General features: G+C 46.6%; 1 protein-coding gene and 1 long non-coding RNA gene across 10 annotated transcripts in view; both read left to right on the forward strand.

The window, feature by feature from the left end:
• The window catches only part of smarca2 (SWI/SNF related BAF chromatin remodeling complex subunit ATPase 2), a 134,425-nt gene that overhangs the window by 16,484 nt on the left and 99,168 nt on the right, over positions 1 to 18,773 (forward strand). For 4 of the 9 annotated variants that reach the window (XM_071352461.1, XM_071352463.1, XM_071352464.1 and 1 more), the window contains exons 5-8: positions 7,739 to 7,840; positions 12,971 to 13,217; positions 15,115 to 15,241; positions 15,426 to 15,599. In XM_071352461.1, coding sequence (XP_071208562.1) covers positions 7,739 to 7,840; positions 12,971 to 13,217; positions 15,115 to 15,241; positions 15,426 to 15,599 — 650 coding nt within the window. Of the gene's footprint in view, positions 1 to 7,738; positions 7,841 to 7,871; positions 7,885 to 12,970; positions 13,218 to 13,244; positions 13,287 to 13,533; positions 13,563 to 15,114; positions 15,242 to 15,425; positions 15,600 to 18,773 lie in introns of those variants that run through there. The other 5 variants (XM_071352465.1, XM_071352467.1, XM_071352468.1 and 2 more) reach the window with 4 other exon arrangements.
• On the forward strand, positions 8 to 5,287 carry LOC139545079 (uncharacterized). The gene is made up of 2 exons (XR_011668992.1): positions 8 to 1,705; positions 4,776 to 5,287. It is a non-coding gene; the product is annotated as an uncharacterized lncRNA (long non-coding RNA).

The following is an 18,773-nucleotide window of genomic DNA, read 5'->3' on the forward strand; positions in this document are numbered from 1 at the left end:
AGGTGACACTTAGGGCCAATCCCAAATGGAGCCCTAGACCCTATGCACTTGTGGAGATCTGAGAGGTTTTGACAGGTGTTAGTAATATAGCAACAGCTCCACCTACACCTCTTGACAGGCTAGGTAGAAGTTTCACCATATTGCCTAGGCTAATCAAATCCACTCAGATCATCACAAGGGGTCCTACTAATCACCCCAAACAACCCTAAACAACACCAAACAGGTGCCCCAAACAAGTACCCCAAAGTACCCCAAACAGGTACACCAAACAACCCCAAAGCACCCCAAACAGGTACACCAAACAACCCTAAACAACCCCAAACAAGTACCTCAAACAGGTACCCCAAACATGTACCCCAAACAATCCCCAAAAGGTAACCCAAACATCCCCAAACAGGTACCCCAAAGGGGAAGCCTGGCTTGCAACTTTTTGTGTTTGGTTAGCTACTCCAGGTAGTGGTGGAAAACACTGCCAAAGTACCCCAAACAGGTACCCGAATGTACCCCAGACTTTTAAAGATCTGACCCAGGAGAATGCAGCCAAGTAGTGAAAATACAGGTTGGATTCACATAGTTGGCAGAATATAATCTTAAAGGGGAAGTTCACCCAAAACCACTTCTGGGCCCTTTATAACACTTGCCTGGCTGTTTGTCAGTACCCCAGACAGTTTTTAGGGCCATTGTTTGAGTATTTATATTACTGTATTTTTATACAGTAATATAAATGACCTAAAATGCATTAAAAACTGTGTATTTATTGTTACATAACAACGATTGGTGTATCAGCATTGAATTGTGTTTAATGTAAAAAGTATAAAAAACAAAGACCTACTTTGTGCGCAAAGGTATTCCATGTAGTCTGTAATCCATTAGATACTCTTCATGGTTCTACATTGGATAATTACAGGAGGCGGGACAAAGGAGCGTCTTACTTTTGGTCTTCAAGAAAGGAACTCAGAACGAAAAGTTAACAAAGATGGTAGTTAGCTAGGCTAGCGGTTAGTAATCTCTGAAGTAAAGTTAGGCTAGCGGTTAGTAATCTCTGAAGTAAAGTAAGGCTAGCTAGGCTAGCGGTTAGTAATCTCTGAAGTAAAGTTAGGCTAGCGGTTAGTAATCTCTGAAGTAAAGTAAGGCTAGCTAGGCTAGCGGTTAGTAATCTCTGAGGTAAAGTTAGGCTAGCGGTTAGTAATCTCTGAGGTAAAGTAAGGCTAGCTAGGCTAGCGGTTAGTAATCTCTGAGGTAAAGTAAGGCTAGCTAGGCTAGCGGTTAGTAATCTCTGAGGTAAAGTAAGGCTAGCTAGGCTAGCGGTTAGTAATCTCTGAGGTAAAGTAAGGCTAGCTAGGCTAGCGGTTAGTAATCTCTGAAGTAAAGTAAGTCTAGGCGAAAAAGATTAGTAGTTGAGTAGCTGAGTGACGTTGGCCAATATGAAGTGCATTGTACCCGGGTGCAATAATGTTCCAGTCAGAAACAAATATACTACACATTTCCACTCTTCCTGACCGCGATGGAGCTTTGTCAGGTATGGCTGCAGGCCATCCGACATCCTGCTTATGGTCTCGATACGACGCCTGAAGTCATTCACCAGCTGCGGTTGACCATGTCCAGTGATCACTTTGTGGCTAGTGACTACAGTGGGGACCGGTTTAAACCGGATTCTGTTCCCTCCGTCTTTCCACCATGGACGGGAAAGCTCCAACCATTCAAGGTATGTTTGCTAGCTAGCTAAGTTGCTACCACCTGTAGCTAGTCACCACAAAGTAATTTCTAACGTTATTTGTTAGCCATTCCCTGAACTAGTTGGTGGTGTTTTTAGCTTAGCTACTACTGTAACGGTAACGTTATCCTGTCTTACTGATTGGTTTGTTTACCTTTGTGATGCAGTTCCCTTTTTCATTATAATGTTACTGATGAGAACTAGTATATTATTTTCTGCTAGGCATCACACTGTGATGTCATTATAGGCATCATAGTTTCTGTAGTTCTATTGATTGCATAAAATGACTTGCCCTAGTTAAGGTCCAGGAGTAGAACTCAGCCCTAGTCAGAGCCATAATGCAGTATATGTCTCTGGTCCAGGAGTAGAACTCAGCCCTAGTCAGAGCCATAATACAGTATATGTCTCTGGTCCTACCTGGTCCAGGAGTAGAACTCAGCCCTAGTCAGAGCCATAATACAGTATATGTCTCTGGTCCAGGAGTAGAACTCAGCCCTAGTCAGAGCCATAATGCAGTATATGTCTCTGGTCCAGGAGTAGAACTCAGCCCAAGTCAGAGCCATAATACAGTATATGTCTCTGGTCCAGGAGTAGAACTCAGCCCTAGTCAGAGCCATAATACAGTATATGTCTCTGGTCCTACCTGGTCCAGGAGTAGAACTCAGCCCTAGTCAGAGCCATAATACAGTATATGTCTCTGGTCCTACCTGGTCCAGGAGTAGAACTCAGCCCTAGTCAGAGCCATAATAAAGTATATGTCTCTGGTCCAGGAGTAGAACTCAGCCCAAGTCAGAGCCATAATACAGTATATGTCTCTGGTCCAGGAGTAGAACTCAGCCCAAGTCAGAGCCATAATACAGTATATGTCTCTGGTCCAGGAGTAGAACTCAGCCCTAGTCAGAGCCATAATACAGTATATGTCTCTGGTCCAGGAGTAGAACTCAGCCCTAGTCAGAGCCATAATACAGTATATGTCTCTGGTCCTACCTGGTCCAGGAGTAGAACTCAGCCCTAGTCAGAGCCATAATACAGTATATGTCTCTGGTCCTACCTGGTCCAGGAGTAGAACTCAGCCCTAGTCAGAGCCATAATAAAGTATATGTCTCTGGTCCAGGAGTAGAACTCAGCCCAAGTCAGAGCCATAATACAGTATATGTCTCTGGTCCTACCTGGTCCAGGAGTAGAACTCAGCCCTAGTCAGAGCCATAATACAGTATATGTCTCTGGTCCAGGAGTAGAACTCAGCCCTAGTCAGAGCCATAATACAGTATATGTCTCTGGTCCAGGAGTAGAACTCAGCCCTAGTCAGAGCCATAATACAGTATATGTCTCTGGTCCTACCTGGTCCAGGAGTAGAACTCAGCCCTAGTCAGAGCCATAATACAGTATATGTCTCTGGTCCTACCTGGTCCAGGAGTAGAACTCAGCCCTAGTCAGAGCCATAATACAGTATATGTCTCTGGTCCAACCTGGTCCAGGAGTAGAACTCAGCCCAAGTCAGAGCCATAATACAGTATATGTCTCTGGTCCTACCTGGTCCAGGAGTAGAACTCAGCCCTAGTCAGAGCCATAATACAGTATATGTCTCTGGTCCAGGAGTAGAACTCAGCCCTAGTCAGAGCCATAATACAGTATATGTCTCTGGTCCAGGAGTAGAACTCAGCCCTAGTCAGAGCCATAATACAGTATATGTCTCTGGTCCTACCTGGTCCAGGAGTAGAACTCAGCCCAAGTCAGAGCCATAATACAGTATATGTCTCTGGTCCTAGCTGGTGCATGAGTTGTAATGACAACAAACTCGCCCAACCATTACATTATTTACATTAAAACATTTAGAATATCAGCTCATGTAATGACTGACTGTTCTATAGCAGCCAACATCACCAATCACTCTTTCTGTTTCTCCCTGCCTGGGAGGGAATGGAAGAAGGAGAGGGATGGTGGAACAGACATCAAATCAAATCAAGTTTATTTTATATAGCCCTTCGTACATCAGCTAATATCTCGAAGTGCTGTACAGAAACCCAGCCTAAAACCCCAAACAGCAAGCAATGCTGGTGCAGGTGCAGAAGCACGGTGGCTAGGAAAAACTCCCTAGAAAGGCCAAAACCTAGGAAGAAACCTAGAGAGGAACCAGGCTATGAGGGGTGGCCAGTCCTCTTCTGGCTGTGCCAGGTGGAGAGAGATTATAACAGAACATGGCCAAGATGTTCAAATGTTCATAAATGACCAGCATGGTCAAATAATAATAATCACAGTAGTTATCGAGGGTGTAGCAAATCAGCACCTCAGGAGTAAATGTCAGTTGGCTTTTCATAGCCGATCATTAAGAGTATCTCTACCGCTCCAGCTGTCTCTAGAGAGTTGAAAACAGCAGGTCTGGGACAGGTAGCACGTCCGGTGGACAGGTCAGGGTTCCATAGCAGCAGGCAGAACAGTTGAAACTGGACCAGCAGCAAGGCCAGGTGGACTGGGGACAGCAAGGAGTCATCATGCCCGGTAGTCCTGACGCATGGTCCTAGGGCTCAGGTCCTCCGAGAGAGAGAAAGAAGGAGAGAATTACAGAGAGCATACTTAAATTCACACAGGACACCGGATAAGACAGGAGAAGTACTCCAGATATAACAGACTAACCCTAGCCCCCCGACACATAAACTACTGCAGCATAAATACTGGAGGCTGAGACAGGAGGGGTCAGGAGACACTGTGTCCCCATCCGATGATACCCCCGGACAGGGCCAAACAGGAAGGATATAACCCCACCCACTTTGCCAAAGCACAGCCCCCGCACCACTAGAGGGATAACTTCAACCACCAACTTACAATCCTGAGACAAGGCCGAGTATAGCCCACAAAGATCTCCACCACAGCACAAACCAAGGGGGGGCGCATTACATGAGGATAATCAATCATACTGTCTCAGATTTGGTCTCTGTTCTATTTCACACCCTTTTCAAAGAGGATACCTAATGTTCCTCCACTCATGCCTCCGCCAATAATGGAGGATGCAAGGAAAGACTAATGTAGTTTTTGTTTTGTTATTCTGTTACCCATCTTTCAGTAGATCCAGAAGCCGTGTGGAGTATTTCCAACAGGCCAAGGACTGGGTAGAGCAGAGTGTCTGAACAGAAGACCTTCAACTTTAGAACCTGATTGGACCAGCAGGCTGTCAAGAGGCGGGGAGATAGGCAGATCATATACAAAGACCCAGACTTCAAAGTTGACACACCAGACCTACCTCCCAACATCACCCCGGTTGAAAAACCAACCAAGGAGGAGCTGGTGGCTAAACGTTTCAGCCTAACTTTGCAAACAAACTGTAGCTAGACTAATGATGGCAGTGTGATGTTGTGGAATGCAGTCATTGGTGACTGCGTGCAAGAGTGTGCAAAGCTGTCATCAAGGCAAAGGGTGGCTATTTGAAGAATCTGAAATGTAAAATCTATTTTGATTTGTTTAACAATTTTTTGATCACTAAATTATTCCATGTGTTATTTCATAGTGTTGATGTCTTCACTATTATTCTACAATGTAGAAAATAGTAAAAAATAAAGAAAAACCCTTGAATGAGTAGGTGTTCTAAATCTTTTGACCGGTAATGTATATAAAAAAGTATGTGGACACCCCTTTAAATTTAAATTTGTCGGTTCTGCTATTTCAGCCCGTTGCTGACAGGTCTATACAATCGAGCACTCAGCCATGCAATCTCCATAGACAAACATTGGCAGTAGAATGGCCTTACTGAAAAGCTCAGTGACTTTCACCGTGGCATCGTCATAGGATACCACCTTTCCAACAAGTCAGTTCATCACATTTCTGCTCTTCTAGAGATGCCCCGATCAACTGTAAGTGCTGTTATTGGGAAATGGAAACGTCTAGGAGCAACAACGGCTTAGTCGTGAAGTGGTAGACCACACAAACTCACAGAACAGGACCGCCGAGTGTTGAAGCACAGCGCGTAAAAATCATCTGTCCTCGGTTGCAACACTCACTACCGAGTTCCAAACTGCCTCTGGAAGCAACGTCAGCACAAGAACTGTTAGTCGGGAGCTTCGTGAAATTAATTTCCATGGCCGAGCGACCGCACACAAGCCTAAGATCACCATGTGCAATGCCAAGCGTCAGCTGGACTGGTGTAAAGCTCACAGACATTGAACTCTGGAGCAGTGAAAATGCATTCTCTGGAGTGATGAATCACGCTTCACCATCTGGCAGTTCGAAGGACGAATCTGCGTTTGGTGGATGTTAGGAGAACACTACCTGCCCCAATGCATAGTGCCAACTGTAAAGTTTGGTGGAGGAGGAATAATGCGCTGGGGCTGTTTTTCAGGGTTCAGGCCCCTTAGTTCCAGTGAAGGGAAATCTTAACGGTACAGCATACAATGACATTCTAGATGATTCTGTGCTTCCAACTTTGTGGCAACAGTTTGGGGAAGGCCCTTTCCTGTTTCAGCATGACAATGCCCCTGTGCCCAAAGCGATGTCCATACAGAAATGGTTTGTCGTGATTGGTGTGGAAGAACTTGACTGGCCTGCACAGAGCTCTGACCTCAACCCCATCGAACACCTTTGGAATGAATTGGATGCCGACTGCGAGCCAGGCCTAATCATCAGTGGAATGAGATGTTCGACGAGCATGTGTCCACATACTCTTGGTAATGTAGTGTATTTGTGTGATTAGCTACCAGCTATGAAATAAAATACTTAGAAAATAGCTCCTGCAGGATTTTTTGTTGTTGCTGTAAATCACAACTCACACGTACTCATAATTAACTTTTCAGTTCACACAGATCTGTTTTTAGGCACATATGTGAGTAAAATGGTCACACTGTCGAGCCCTGAAACTCACTCACAGAGACAGTGAAGGAGCATCATGCTCTCCCTTTCCGCTGTGTAAAGAAATTAACCAACCACACTGCCCACAGTTTCCTGGGAGGCGGGACAACAGAAGACTGTCAAACCAGCAGTTTCCCTGTCATCGCTCGCTTTGTGATTGACAGGTGCCTGAAAAGTAGCCTAGTTATTTTAAGTGGAAAAAGTTGCTGGCTGAATATTAGTCCGTAATCTGCTGTTGCGCTAGTGGAAAACATTGGGGTAGCTATGAGGATCCAAGTGCATAGGGTGTAGGATCTAGGGGACTGGTCGATGATCCAGGGGACTGGTCGATGATCCAGGGGACTGGTCGATGATCTAGGGGACTGGTCGATGATCCAGGGGACTGGTCGATGATCCAGGGGACTGGTCGATGATCCAGGGGACTGGTCGATGATCTAGGGGACTGGTCGATGATCCAGGGGACTGGTCGATGATCTAGGGGACTGGTCGATGATCTAGGGGACTGGTCGATGATCCAGGGGACTGGTCGATGATCTAGGGGACTGGTCGAGGATCCAGGGGACTGGTCGAGGATCTAGGGGACTGGTCGAGGATCCAGGGGACTGGTCGATGATCCAGGGGACTGGAATCTATTTACTTGTCATCCATCATCTAACTGTTTTTACAAGTGGTGTTGACATAATGACATTGTCAAACTCTGAGTTGGAAGTTATACTCATTATTTAACTGTTGTGTTGTCAGGTATACTCATTGTTTAACTGTTGTGTTGTCAGGTATGCTCATTATTTAACTGTTGTGTTGTCAGGTATGCTCATTATTTAACTGTTGTGTTGTCAGGTATGCTCATTATTTAACTGTTGTGTTGTCAGGTATGCTCATTATTTAACTGTTGTGTTGTCAGGTATGCTCATTATTTAACTGTTGTGTTGTCAGGTATACTCATTATTTAACTGTTGTGTTGTCAGTTATGCTCATTATTTAACTGTTGTGTTGTCAGGTATGCTCATTATTTAACTGTTGTGTTGTCAGGTATGCTCATTATTTAACTGTTGTGTTGTCAGGTATACTCATTATTTAACTGTTGTGTTGTCAGGTATGCTCATTATTTAACTGTTGTGTTGTCAGGTATGCCATTATTTAACTGTTGTGTTGTCAGGTATGCTCATTATTTAACTGTTGTGTTGTCAGGTATGCCCATGTCCTCTATGTCTGGCCCTCAGTCAGGCCCTGGTCCCACCATCACTATGCCAGGACAAAATCAGACACACGGACCCAAACCCTGGCATGAAGGTTAGTCTGACTCAGTTAATCTTAACCCAAACCCTGGCATGAAGGTTAGTCTGACTCAGTTAATCTTAACCCAAACCCTGGCCTGAAGGTTAGTCTGACTCAGTTAATCTTAACCCAAACCCTGGCCTGAAGGTAGTCTGACTCAGTTAATCTTAACCCAGACTCTGGCCTGAAGGTTAGTCTGACTCAGTTAATCTTAACCCAGACCCTCGCCTGAAGGTTAGTCTGAATCAGTTAATCTTAACCCAGACCCTGGCCTGAAGGTTAGTCTGACTCAGTTAGTCTTAACCCAGACCCTGGCCTGAAGGTTAGTCTGACTCAGTTAATCTTAACCCAGACCCTGGCCTGAAGGTAGTCTGACTCAGTTAATCTTAACCCAGACTCTGGCCTGAAGGTTAGTCTGACTCAGTTAATCTTAACCCAGACCCTCGCCTGAAGGTTAGTCTGAATCAGTTAATCTTAACCCAGACCCTGGCCTGAAGGTTTGTCTGACTCAGTTAGTCTTAACCCAGACCCTGGCCTGAAGGTTAGTCTGACTCAGTTAATCTTAACCCAGACCCTGGTCTGAAGGTTAGGTTAGTCTGACTCAGTTAATCTTAACCCAGACCCTGGCCTGAAGGTTAGTCTGACTCAGTTAATCTTAACCCAGACCCTGGTCTGAAGGTTAGTCTGACTCAGTTAATCTTAACCCAGACCCTGGTCTGAAGGTTAGTCTGACTCAGTTAATCTTAACCCAGACCCTGGTCTGAAGGTTAGGTTAGTCTGACTCAGTTAATCTTAAACCAGACCCTGGTCTGAAGGTTAGTCTGACTCAGTTAATCTTAACCCAGACCCTGGTCTGAAGGTTAGTCTGACTCAGTTAATCTTAACCCAGACCCTGGTCTGAAGGTTAGTCTGACTCAGTTAATCTTAACCCAGACCCTGGTCTGAAGGTTAGTCTGGCACATCTGACTCAATTCCTCATCAATGGCGCCTTAACAGTTCTAACAGTCAGTTTCTTAACAGGTGCATGTTTATCCATAATTGGAAGAAGAAATTTCATAAATTCATCAAGTGAAGGGTCTGGATGCTCCTCATTAATCACATCAGACCAACAAATATTTTTAACATCATCTGCAGAGTCACAACTAAATCTTTTGTATGATCTCCGATACTATTTTAGGCCCAGCTGTTGGAACTTTGGTTTTCCTGGATATAGCCACTATATTGGGATCACTGCATCCAATGGGGACGGATACAGCTTTAGAACAAAGTTCTACAGTATTAGTAAAAATGTGATGGATACATGTGGATGATCTTGTTCCTGTAGTGTTTGTAAACATCCTGGTAGGTTGATTAATAACCTGAACCAGATTCCAGGCACTGGTTACAGTTGGAAGCTTCCTCTTGAGCGGACAGCTTGATGAAAACCAGTCAATATTCAGGTCCCCAAGAAAGTAGACTTATCTGTTTACATCACGTACACTATCAAGCATTTCACACATTATTTACAGTGCATTCGGGAAAGTATTCAGACCCCTTGACTTTTTCCACATTTTGCTACGTTATAACCTTATTATAAAATGTATTAAATAGTTTGTTTCCCTCATCAATCTACACACAAAACTCGATAATGACAAAGCAAAAAACAAATAAAACATTTACGTAAATATTCAGACGTTTTACTCAGTACTTTGTTGAAGCACCTTTGACAGCGATTACAGCCTCGAGTCTTCTTGGGTATGACGCTACCATCTTGGCACACCTGTATTTGGGGAGTTTCTCCTATTCTTCTCTGCACTTCCTCTCAAGCTCTGTCAGGTTGGATGGGAGGTGTCGTTGCACAGCTATTTTGAGGTCTATCCAGAGACGTTCAATCGGGATCAAGTCCGGGGTCTGGCTGGGCCACTCAAGGACATGCAGAGACTTGTCCCGAAGCCACTCCTGCTTTCTCTTGGCTGTGTGCTTAGGGTCGTTGTCCTGTTGGAAGGTGAACCTTCACCCCAGTCTGAGGTCCTGAGCGCTCTGGAGAAGGTTTTCATCAAGGATCTCTCTGTACTTTGCTCCGTTCATCTTTCCCTTTATCCTGACTAGTGTCCCAATCCCTGCCGCTGAAAAATATCCCCACAGCATAATGCTGCCACCACCGCCATGCTTCACTGTAGGGATGGTGCCAGGTTTCCTCCAGACGTGGTGCTTTGCATTCAGGCCAAAGAGTTCAAACTTGGTTTCATCAGACCACATAATCTTGTTCCTCATGGCCTTAGGTGCCTTTAGGCGCCTTTAGGCAAAATCCAAGTGGGGTGTGATGTGCATTTTACTGAGAAGTGGCTTCCATCTGGCCACTCTACCATAAAGGCCTGATTGGTGGAGTGCTGCAGAGATGGTTGTCCTTCTGAAATGTTCTTGCATCTCCACAGAGGAACTCTGGAGCTCTGTCAGAATGACCATCGGGTTCTTGGTCACCTTTCTGACCAAGGCCCTTCTCCCCCGATTGGTCAGACGACCAGCTTGGAACAGGAGACATGACTACTACTAGTGTGGATGTGTAGACTCTGGAACAGGAGCCATGACTACTACTAGTGTGGATGTATAGACTCTGGAACAGGAGCCATGACTACTACTAGTGTGGATGTGTAGACTCTGGAACAGGAGCCATGACTACTACTAGTGTGGATGTGTAGACTCTGGAACAGGAGCCATGACTACTACTAGTGTGGATGTGTAGACTCTGGAACAGGAGCCATGACTACTACTAGTGTGGATGTGTAGACTCTGGAACAGGAGCCATGACTACTACTAGTGTGGATGTGTAGACTCTGGAAGAGGAGCCATGACTACTACTAGTGTGGATGTGTAGACTCTGGAACAGGAGCCATGACTACTACTAGTGTGGATGTGTAGACTCTGGAACAGGAGCCATGACTACTACTAGTGTGGATGTGTAGACTCTGGAACAGGAGCCATGACTACTACTGGTGTGGATGTGTAGACTCTGGAACAGGAGCCATGACTACTACTAGTGTGGATGTGTAGACTCTGGAAGAGGAGCCATGACTACTACTAGTGTGGATGTGTAGACTCTGGAAGAGGAGCCATGACTACTACTAGTGTGGATGTGTAGACTCTGGAACAGGAGCCATGACTACTACTAGTGTGGATGTGTAGACTCTGGAAGAGGAGCCATGACTACTACTAGTGTGGATGTGTAGACTCTGGAAGAGGAGCCATGACTACTACTAGTGTGGATGTGTAGACTCTGGAAGAGGAGCCATGACTACTACTAGTGTGGATGTGTAGACTCTGGAAGAGGAGCCATGACTACTACTAGTGTGGATGTGTAGACTCTGGAAGAGGAGCCATGACTACTACTAGTGTGGATGTGTAGACTCTGGAACAGGAGCCATGACTACTACTAGTGTGGATGTGTAGACTCTGGAACAGGAGCCATGACTACTACTAGTGTGGATGTGTAGACTCTGGAACAGGAGCCATGACTACTACTAGTGTGGATGTGTAGACTCTGGAACAGGAGCCATGACTACTACTAGTGTGGATGTGTAGACTCTGGAACAGGAGCCATGACTACTACTAGTGTGGATGTGTAGACTCTGGAAGAGGAGCCATGACTACTACTAGTGTGGATGTGTAGACTCTGGAACAGGAGCCATGACTACTACTAGTGTGGATGTGTAGACTCTGGAAGAGGAGCCATGACTACTACTAGTGTGGATGTATAGACTCTGGAAGAGGAGCCATGACTACTACTAGTGTGGATGTGTAGACTCTGGAACAGGAGCCATGACTACTACTAGTGTGGATGTGTAGACTCTGGAAGAGGAGCCATGACTACTACTAGTGTGGATGTGTAGACTCTGGAACAGGAGCCATGACTACTACTAGTGTGGATGTATAGACTCTGGAACAGGAGCCATGACTACTACTAGTGTGGATGTGTAGACTCTGGAACAGGAGCCATGACTACTACTAGTGTGGATGTGTAGACTCTGGAACAGGAGACATGACTACTACTAGTGTGGATGTGTAGACTCTGGAACAGGAGCCATGACTACTACTAGTGTGGATGTATAGACTCTGGAAGAGGAGCCATGACTACTACTAGTGTGGATGTATAGACTCTGGAACAGGAGCCATGACTACTACTAGTGTGGATGTGTAGACTCTGGAAGAGGAGCCATGACTACTACTAGTGTGGATGTATAGACTCTGGAACAGGAGCCATGACTACTACTAGTGTGGATGTATAGACTCTGGAACAGGAGCCATGACTACTACTAGTGTGGATGTGTAGACTCTGGAACAGGAGCCATGACTACTACTAGTGTGGATGTGTAGACTCTGGAACAGGAGCCATGACTACTACTAGTGTGGATGTGTAGACTCTGGAACAGGAGCCATGACTACTACTAGTGTGGATGTGTAGACTCTGGAACAGGAGCCATGACTACTACTAGTGTGGATGTGTAGACTCTGGAACAGGAGCCATGACTACTACTAGTGTGCGTTTGTACTTGCCTTTAACCAAAGCCAATGTGTTAAATTATTACAGCTCTGAAGTTCACAATCAATGTTATTCAATTCAAAATGTTGGCTAGATATTTTAGCTCTGAATGGCAGGTGTGAATGTCTGACTGTTAACCTTTGAGGCTACTTTGTTCTAGCTATGTTAACAATCTAATCACATCATTGTTTTCGCCAGACAGCGTGGTGGTATGGAAAAATCTCACGACCAAGTGAAGAATCTTGTAGTGTGTAACATGGTTTTAGTTGTGCTTACCACTATGTTGGCAATACAGAACAACAGGAAAGACTGTCGTTTAATGTGAGAGGCTCAGCGATTTTGAAAGTCGTGCAGTGTACACCCTTTAGTCTGGCTCAGTTAATCCTAACCCAGACCCTGGCCTGAAGGTTAGTCTGGCTCAGTTAATCCTAACCCAAACCCTGGTTTGAAGGTTAGTCTGACTCAGTTAATCCTAACCCAGACCCTGGCCTGAAGGTTAGTCTGGCTCAGTTAATCCTAACCCAAACCCTGGTTTGAAGGTTAGTCTGGCTCAGTTTAATTTGGATAGTCTAATTGATTGATTTATGTAATGTGATTGATCACAGATGTTTGTGCTCTTCCTGTTTCAGGTCAAGGTGGTGATACTCCCAGCAACCCCCAGAAGCTTCTAGCTCCGCCACCCAGTGGTAGACCCTCACCTGCCCCACCCCAGGCCCCTCCCCCTGGACCCATGTCCGGCCCCTCTATTACCCATCAGCCCCAGGGACAGCAGCCGTCGCCCGTCATCACACTGCAACAGAAACAGAACCGCGTCACGCCGATCCAGAAACCACAGGGCCTGGACCCCACAGAGATCCTGCAGGAGAGAGAGTACAGGTAACCCCTGACCTCTTAGAATCCACAGGGCCTGGACCCCACAGAGATCCTGCAGGAGAGAGAGTACAGGTAACCCCTGACCTCTTAGAATCCACAGGGCCTGGACCCAACAGAGATACTGCAGGAGAGAGAGTACAGGTAACCCCTGACCTCTTAGAATCCACAGGGCCTGGACCCAACAGAGATACTGCAGGAGAGAGAGTACAGGTAACCCCTGACCTCTTAGAATCCACAGGGCCTGGACCCAACAGAGATACTGCAGGAGAGAGAGTACAGGTAACCCCTGACCTCTTAGAATCCACAGGGCCTGGACCCAACAGAGATACTGCAGGAGAGAGAGTACAGGTAACCCCTGACCTCTTAGAATCCACAGGGCCTGGACCCAACAGAGATCCTGCAGGAGACCAACAACACGAGTGACCGACACAACACAAGTGACGTCATCAGAGTGCGCAGCTGAACACTATGCTGAAAACACTCGGTTTGTTATTTTTGACTAAAACATATATTCGCCAGAGTGGCGCTGCGGTCTAAGGCACTGCATCTTAGTGCTAAAGGCGTCACTACAGACCCTGGTTCGATTCCAGGCTGTATCACAACCGGCCGTGACTGAATACCCATAGGGCGGCGCACAATTGGCCCAGCGTCGTACGGGTTACACAAAACTCAAACCGGTTGCGTGTGTGCGCCATCGTGCGTAAATGTATTTTGTCCCCCCACACCAAACGCATAACCCTAACCCCTCATCATCATCCTACCACATTCATCATGGGCACTACCTCATCATTATCCTACCACTCTCCCCATGGACACTACCTCATCCTACCACTCTCCCCACGGGCACTACCTCATCATCATCCTACCACTCTCCCCATGGGCACTACCTCATCCTACCACTCTCCCCACGGGCACTACCTCATCATCATCCTACCACATTCCCCATGGGCACTACCTCATCATCATCCTACCACTTACCCCATGGGCACTACCTCATCATCATCCTACCACTTACCCCATGGGCACTACCTCATCATCATCCTACCACATTCCTCATGGGCACTACCTCATCATCATCCTACCACATTCCCCATGGGCACTACCTCATCATCATCCTACCACTCTCCCCATGGACACTACCTCATCATCATCCTACCACATTCCTCATGGGCACTACCTCATCATCATCCTACCACTCTCCCCATGGGCACTACCTCATCATCATCCTACCACTCTCCCCATGGACACTACCTCATCATCATCCTACCACTCTCCCCATGAACACTACCTCATCATCATCCTACCACTTTCCCCATGGGCACTACCTCATCATCATCCTACCATTCTCCCCATGGGCACTACCTCATCATCATCCTACCACTCTCCCCATGGACACTACCTCATCATCATCCTACCACTCTCCCCATGGACACTACCTCATCATCATCCTACCACATTCCTCATGGGCACTACCTCATCATCCTACCACTCTCCCCATGGGCACTACCTCATCATCATCCTACCACTCTCCCCACGAGCACTACCTCATCATCATCCTACCACTCTCCCCACGGGCACTACCTCATCATCATCCTACCACATTCCCCATGGGCACTACCTCATCATCATCCTACCACATTCCCCAATGGGCACTACCTCATCATCATCCTACCACTCTCCCCATGGGCACTACCTCATCATTATCCTACCACTCTCCCCATGGGCACTACCTCATCATTATCCTACCACTCTCCCCATGGGCACTACCTCATCATTATCCTACCACTCTCCCCATGGGCACTACCTCATCATTATCCTACCACTCTCCCCACGGGCACTACCTCATCATTATCCTACCACTCTCCCCATTGGCACTAGCTCATCATTCTCTCCTCCCCAGGCTGCAGGCCCGTATCGCCCACCGGATCCGGGAGCTGGAGAGTCTACCTGGAGCTCTGCCTCCGGACCTGAGGAGTAAAGCCACGGTGGAACTCAAGGCTCTGAGACTTCTCAACTTCCAGCGACAGGTATGACGTCACCTCAGCAGAAACGCTCCATGATACTTCTAAGGACATGTCGGCTACACTAACATCTAGACTAGCAGCACTGTCATCACCCAAATGAAAGAACCCAGCCCATCATTGTCATGTATTAGATGTAGCTGGTTAGCATTTTCCTAATGTCATACACATTCCTCCTCTCCTCCTATAGCTGCGTCAGGATGTGGTCCAGTGTATGCGTAGAGACACCACCTTGGAGACAGCCCTGAACTCCAAGGCTTACAAGAGGAGCAAGCGCCAGACGCTGAGGGAGGCTCGCATGACAGAGAAACTGGAGAAACAGCAGAAGATGGAACAGGAGAGGAAACGCAGACAGAAACACCAGGTGAGTGAACTCTCTGGACAATTACCTGTTCCATGTTCTGCTGAACAAACTCTGTTCAAACAGCTAACACACACTCAGACACACAAGACATGCCACCAGAGGTCTCTTCACAGTCCCCAAGTCCAGGACAGACTCTGGGAAGCACACAGTACTACAACTCTCTTTCACATCAGATAACCCAAGATGGCAGTAAAATCTGATTAATACAACAGATAACACACCTCACGGCACAATGCACACTGTGAATACACACACACACACACACACACACACACACACACACACACACACACACACACACACACACACACACACACACACACACACACACACACACACACACACACACACACACACCCAACACACACACACACACACACACACTCAATGCCATAGGCTGAATCTCGGACCATATTCCAGTCGGCAAAACAAGAAGTACAGCGGCAGTGGTTTGGGCCCGTCGCTTCTGGAGGAATTCCTTTTCTTGGCAGATGGTGGCGGACTCACTACATCGTTGGAGTCATCATCTCCCCCATTTACAGTAGCAGCAGTAGCGCCACCACCCCAGCCTCCCCCTGCCACCATCTCTTTCAGGAGTACTTTTCTTGTCCCCTTCAAATCATCCTCTTGCCTCTGTATCTTGGATCCAGGAGGGAAAACTTGGGACAAAAAGTTATTTTGTTGTCGGTAGGCTGTAATTGTCCTCGAGCACACTGGACATCTTCCTTCTGAGGCTTTGTGTTAGATCGGTGTTGTTGATGACGTCGGGCTTTAGCAGATCTCAGTAACTGGAGCCCAGGCTTGACGAGACGCTGACGTAACTCTCACCAGAGAACATCAGTGAAGTCAGCCATAGGCTTCACTGACGAGACGGTGACGTAACTCTCATGAAGGGAGAAAGACACAACACTGTATCCTGATGGCACCAGTTCTACATTATGACTTTTTCTCTGCAACAACCTCCAGATCCACATCTCTGTGGTCAGTGTAACAAAATCCACTTCCTTTAGCTCTGTCTGAACCTTCACCTTGTTGAACAAGGTAGGGACCGCTGTTTCAGATAAATACTTTCTGCCTGGTAACTCTTATAGTTTGTCAAATTTATGGAGGATTTCTTTGAAGGCAGGTTTCTCCACCGTTCTGAAGGGCACCATTCCTACAGCTAAGTAACGCGTTAAACTGTCTGTCAGTGCTTGCCATTTATCCGTGTCCTGTTTGTATTTTGTGCCTCAGGCAAAGGCTGCCACACTGAGCTGCCGCTGGCCAGATGTGGTTGGCGAGGGAGCAACAGCAATGGTGGCTAACCCAAGTTGGGCATACAGCGGTTTCGGAAAGTATTCAGACCCCTTCCCTTTTTCCACATTTCTTTACGTTACAGCCTTATTCTAAAATTGAGCAAATGGTTTTTCCCCACATCAATCTCCACACAATACCCCATAATGACAAAGTGAAAACATGTTTTTAGAAATGTTTGCAAATGTATATCAAATTTAAAACATACCTTATTTACACACGTATTCAGACCCTTTACTCAGTACTTTGTTGAAGCACCTTTGGCAATGATTACAGCCTCGAGTCTTCTTGGTTATTATGCAGCAAGCTTGGCACACCTGTATTTGGGGAGTTTCTCCCATTCTTCTCTGCAGATCCTCTCAAGCTCTGTCAGGTTGGATGGGGAGCGTCGCTGCAGAGCTATTTTCAGGTCTCCAGAGATTGTGTTCAAATCCGGGCTCTGGCTGGGCCACTCAAGGACATTCAGAGACTTGTCCCAAAGCCACTCCTGTGTTGTCTTGGCTGTGTGCTTAGGATCGTTGTCCTGTTGGAAGGTGATCCTTCCCCTCAGTGTGAGGTTCAGGCCAAAGAGTTCAATCTTGGTTTCATTAGACCAGATATCAGTTTCTCATGGTCTGAGAGTTCTTTAGGTGCCTTTTGGTAAACTCTAAGCAGGTTGTCATGTGCCTTTTGCATCCCACCTGTCTGAACCTGTTTTCACTTTGTGTGTGTATATATATGTATATTTTATTCATTTTAAAATAAGGCTGTAACGTAATGACATGTGGAAAAAGGGGAAGGGGTCTGAATCCTTTCAGAATGCACTGTAGGCCGCAGGATGGTTCATCCACAGGTGGTTACGAAGATTTGTGGTGCTGGAATTCATAGTTATGTTTTTGCGCTTATTCTGCAAACAGACTGGTGCAAGTCATCTGGTTCTCCATCTGCAAACAGACTGGTGCAAGTCATCTGGTTCTCCATCTGCAAACAGACTGGTGCAAGTCATCTGGTTCTCCATCTGCAAACAGACTGGTGCAAGTCATCTGGTCCTCCATCTTCAAACAGACTGGTGCAAGTCATCTGGTCCTCCATCTGCAAACAGACTGGTGCAAGTCATCTGGTTCTCCATCTGCAAACAGACTGGTGCAAGTCATCTGGTTCTCCATCTGCAAACAGACTGGTGCAAGTCATCTGGTTCTCCATCTGCAAACAGACTGGTGCAAGTCATCTGGTTCTCCATCTTCAAACAGACTGGTGCAAGTTATCTGGTTCTCCATCTTCAAACAGACTGGTGCAAGTCATCTGGTTCTCCATCTGCAAACAAACTGGTGCAAGTCATCTGGTTCTCCATCTGCAAACAGACTGGTGCAAGTCATCTGGTCCTCCATCTTCAAACAGACTGGTGCAAGTCATCTGGTCCTCCATCTGCAAACAGACTGGTGCAAGTCATCTGGTTCTCCATCTGCAAACAGACTGGTGCAAGTCATCTGGTTCTCCATCTGCAAACAGACTGGTGCAAGTCATCTGGTTCTCCATCTGCAAACAGACTGGTGCAAGTCATCTGGCAAGTCATCTGGTTCTCCATCTGCAAACAGACTGGTGCAAGTCATCTGGTTCTCCATCTTCAAACACACTGGTGCAAGTCATCTGGTTCTCCATCTGCAAACAGACTGGTGCAAGTCATCTGGTTCTCCATCTTCAAACAGACTGGTGCAAGTCATCTGGTTCTCCATCTTCAAACAGACTGGTGCAAGTCATCTGGTTCTCCATCTGCAAACAGACTGGTGCAAGTCATCTGGTTCTCCATCTGCAAACAGACTGGTGCAAGTCATCTGGTTCTCCATCTGCAAACAGACTGGTGCAAGTCATCTGGTCCTCCATCTTCAAACAGACTGGTGCAAG

Source organism: Salvelinus alpinus, chromosome 19 (genome assembly GCF_045679555.1).
Source record: "Salvelinus alpinus chromosome 19, SLU_Salpinus.1, whole genome shotgun sequence".
NCBI classification, from domain to species: Eukaryota; Metazoa; Chordata; class Actinopteri; order Salmoniformes; family Salmonidae; genus Salvelinus; species Salvelinus alpinus.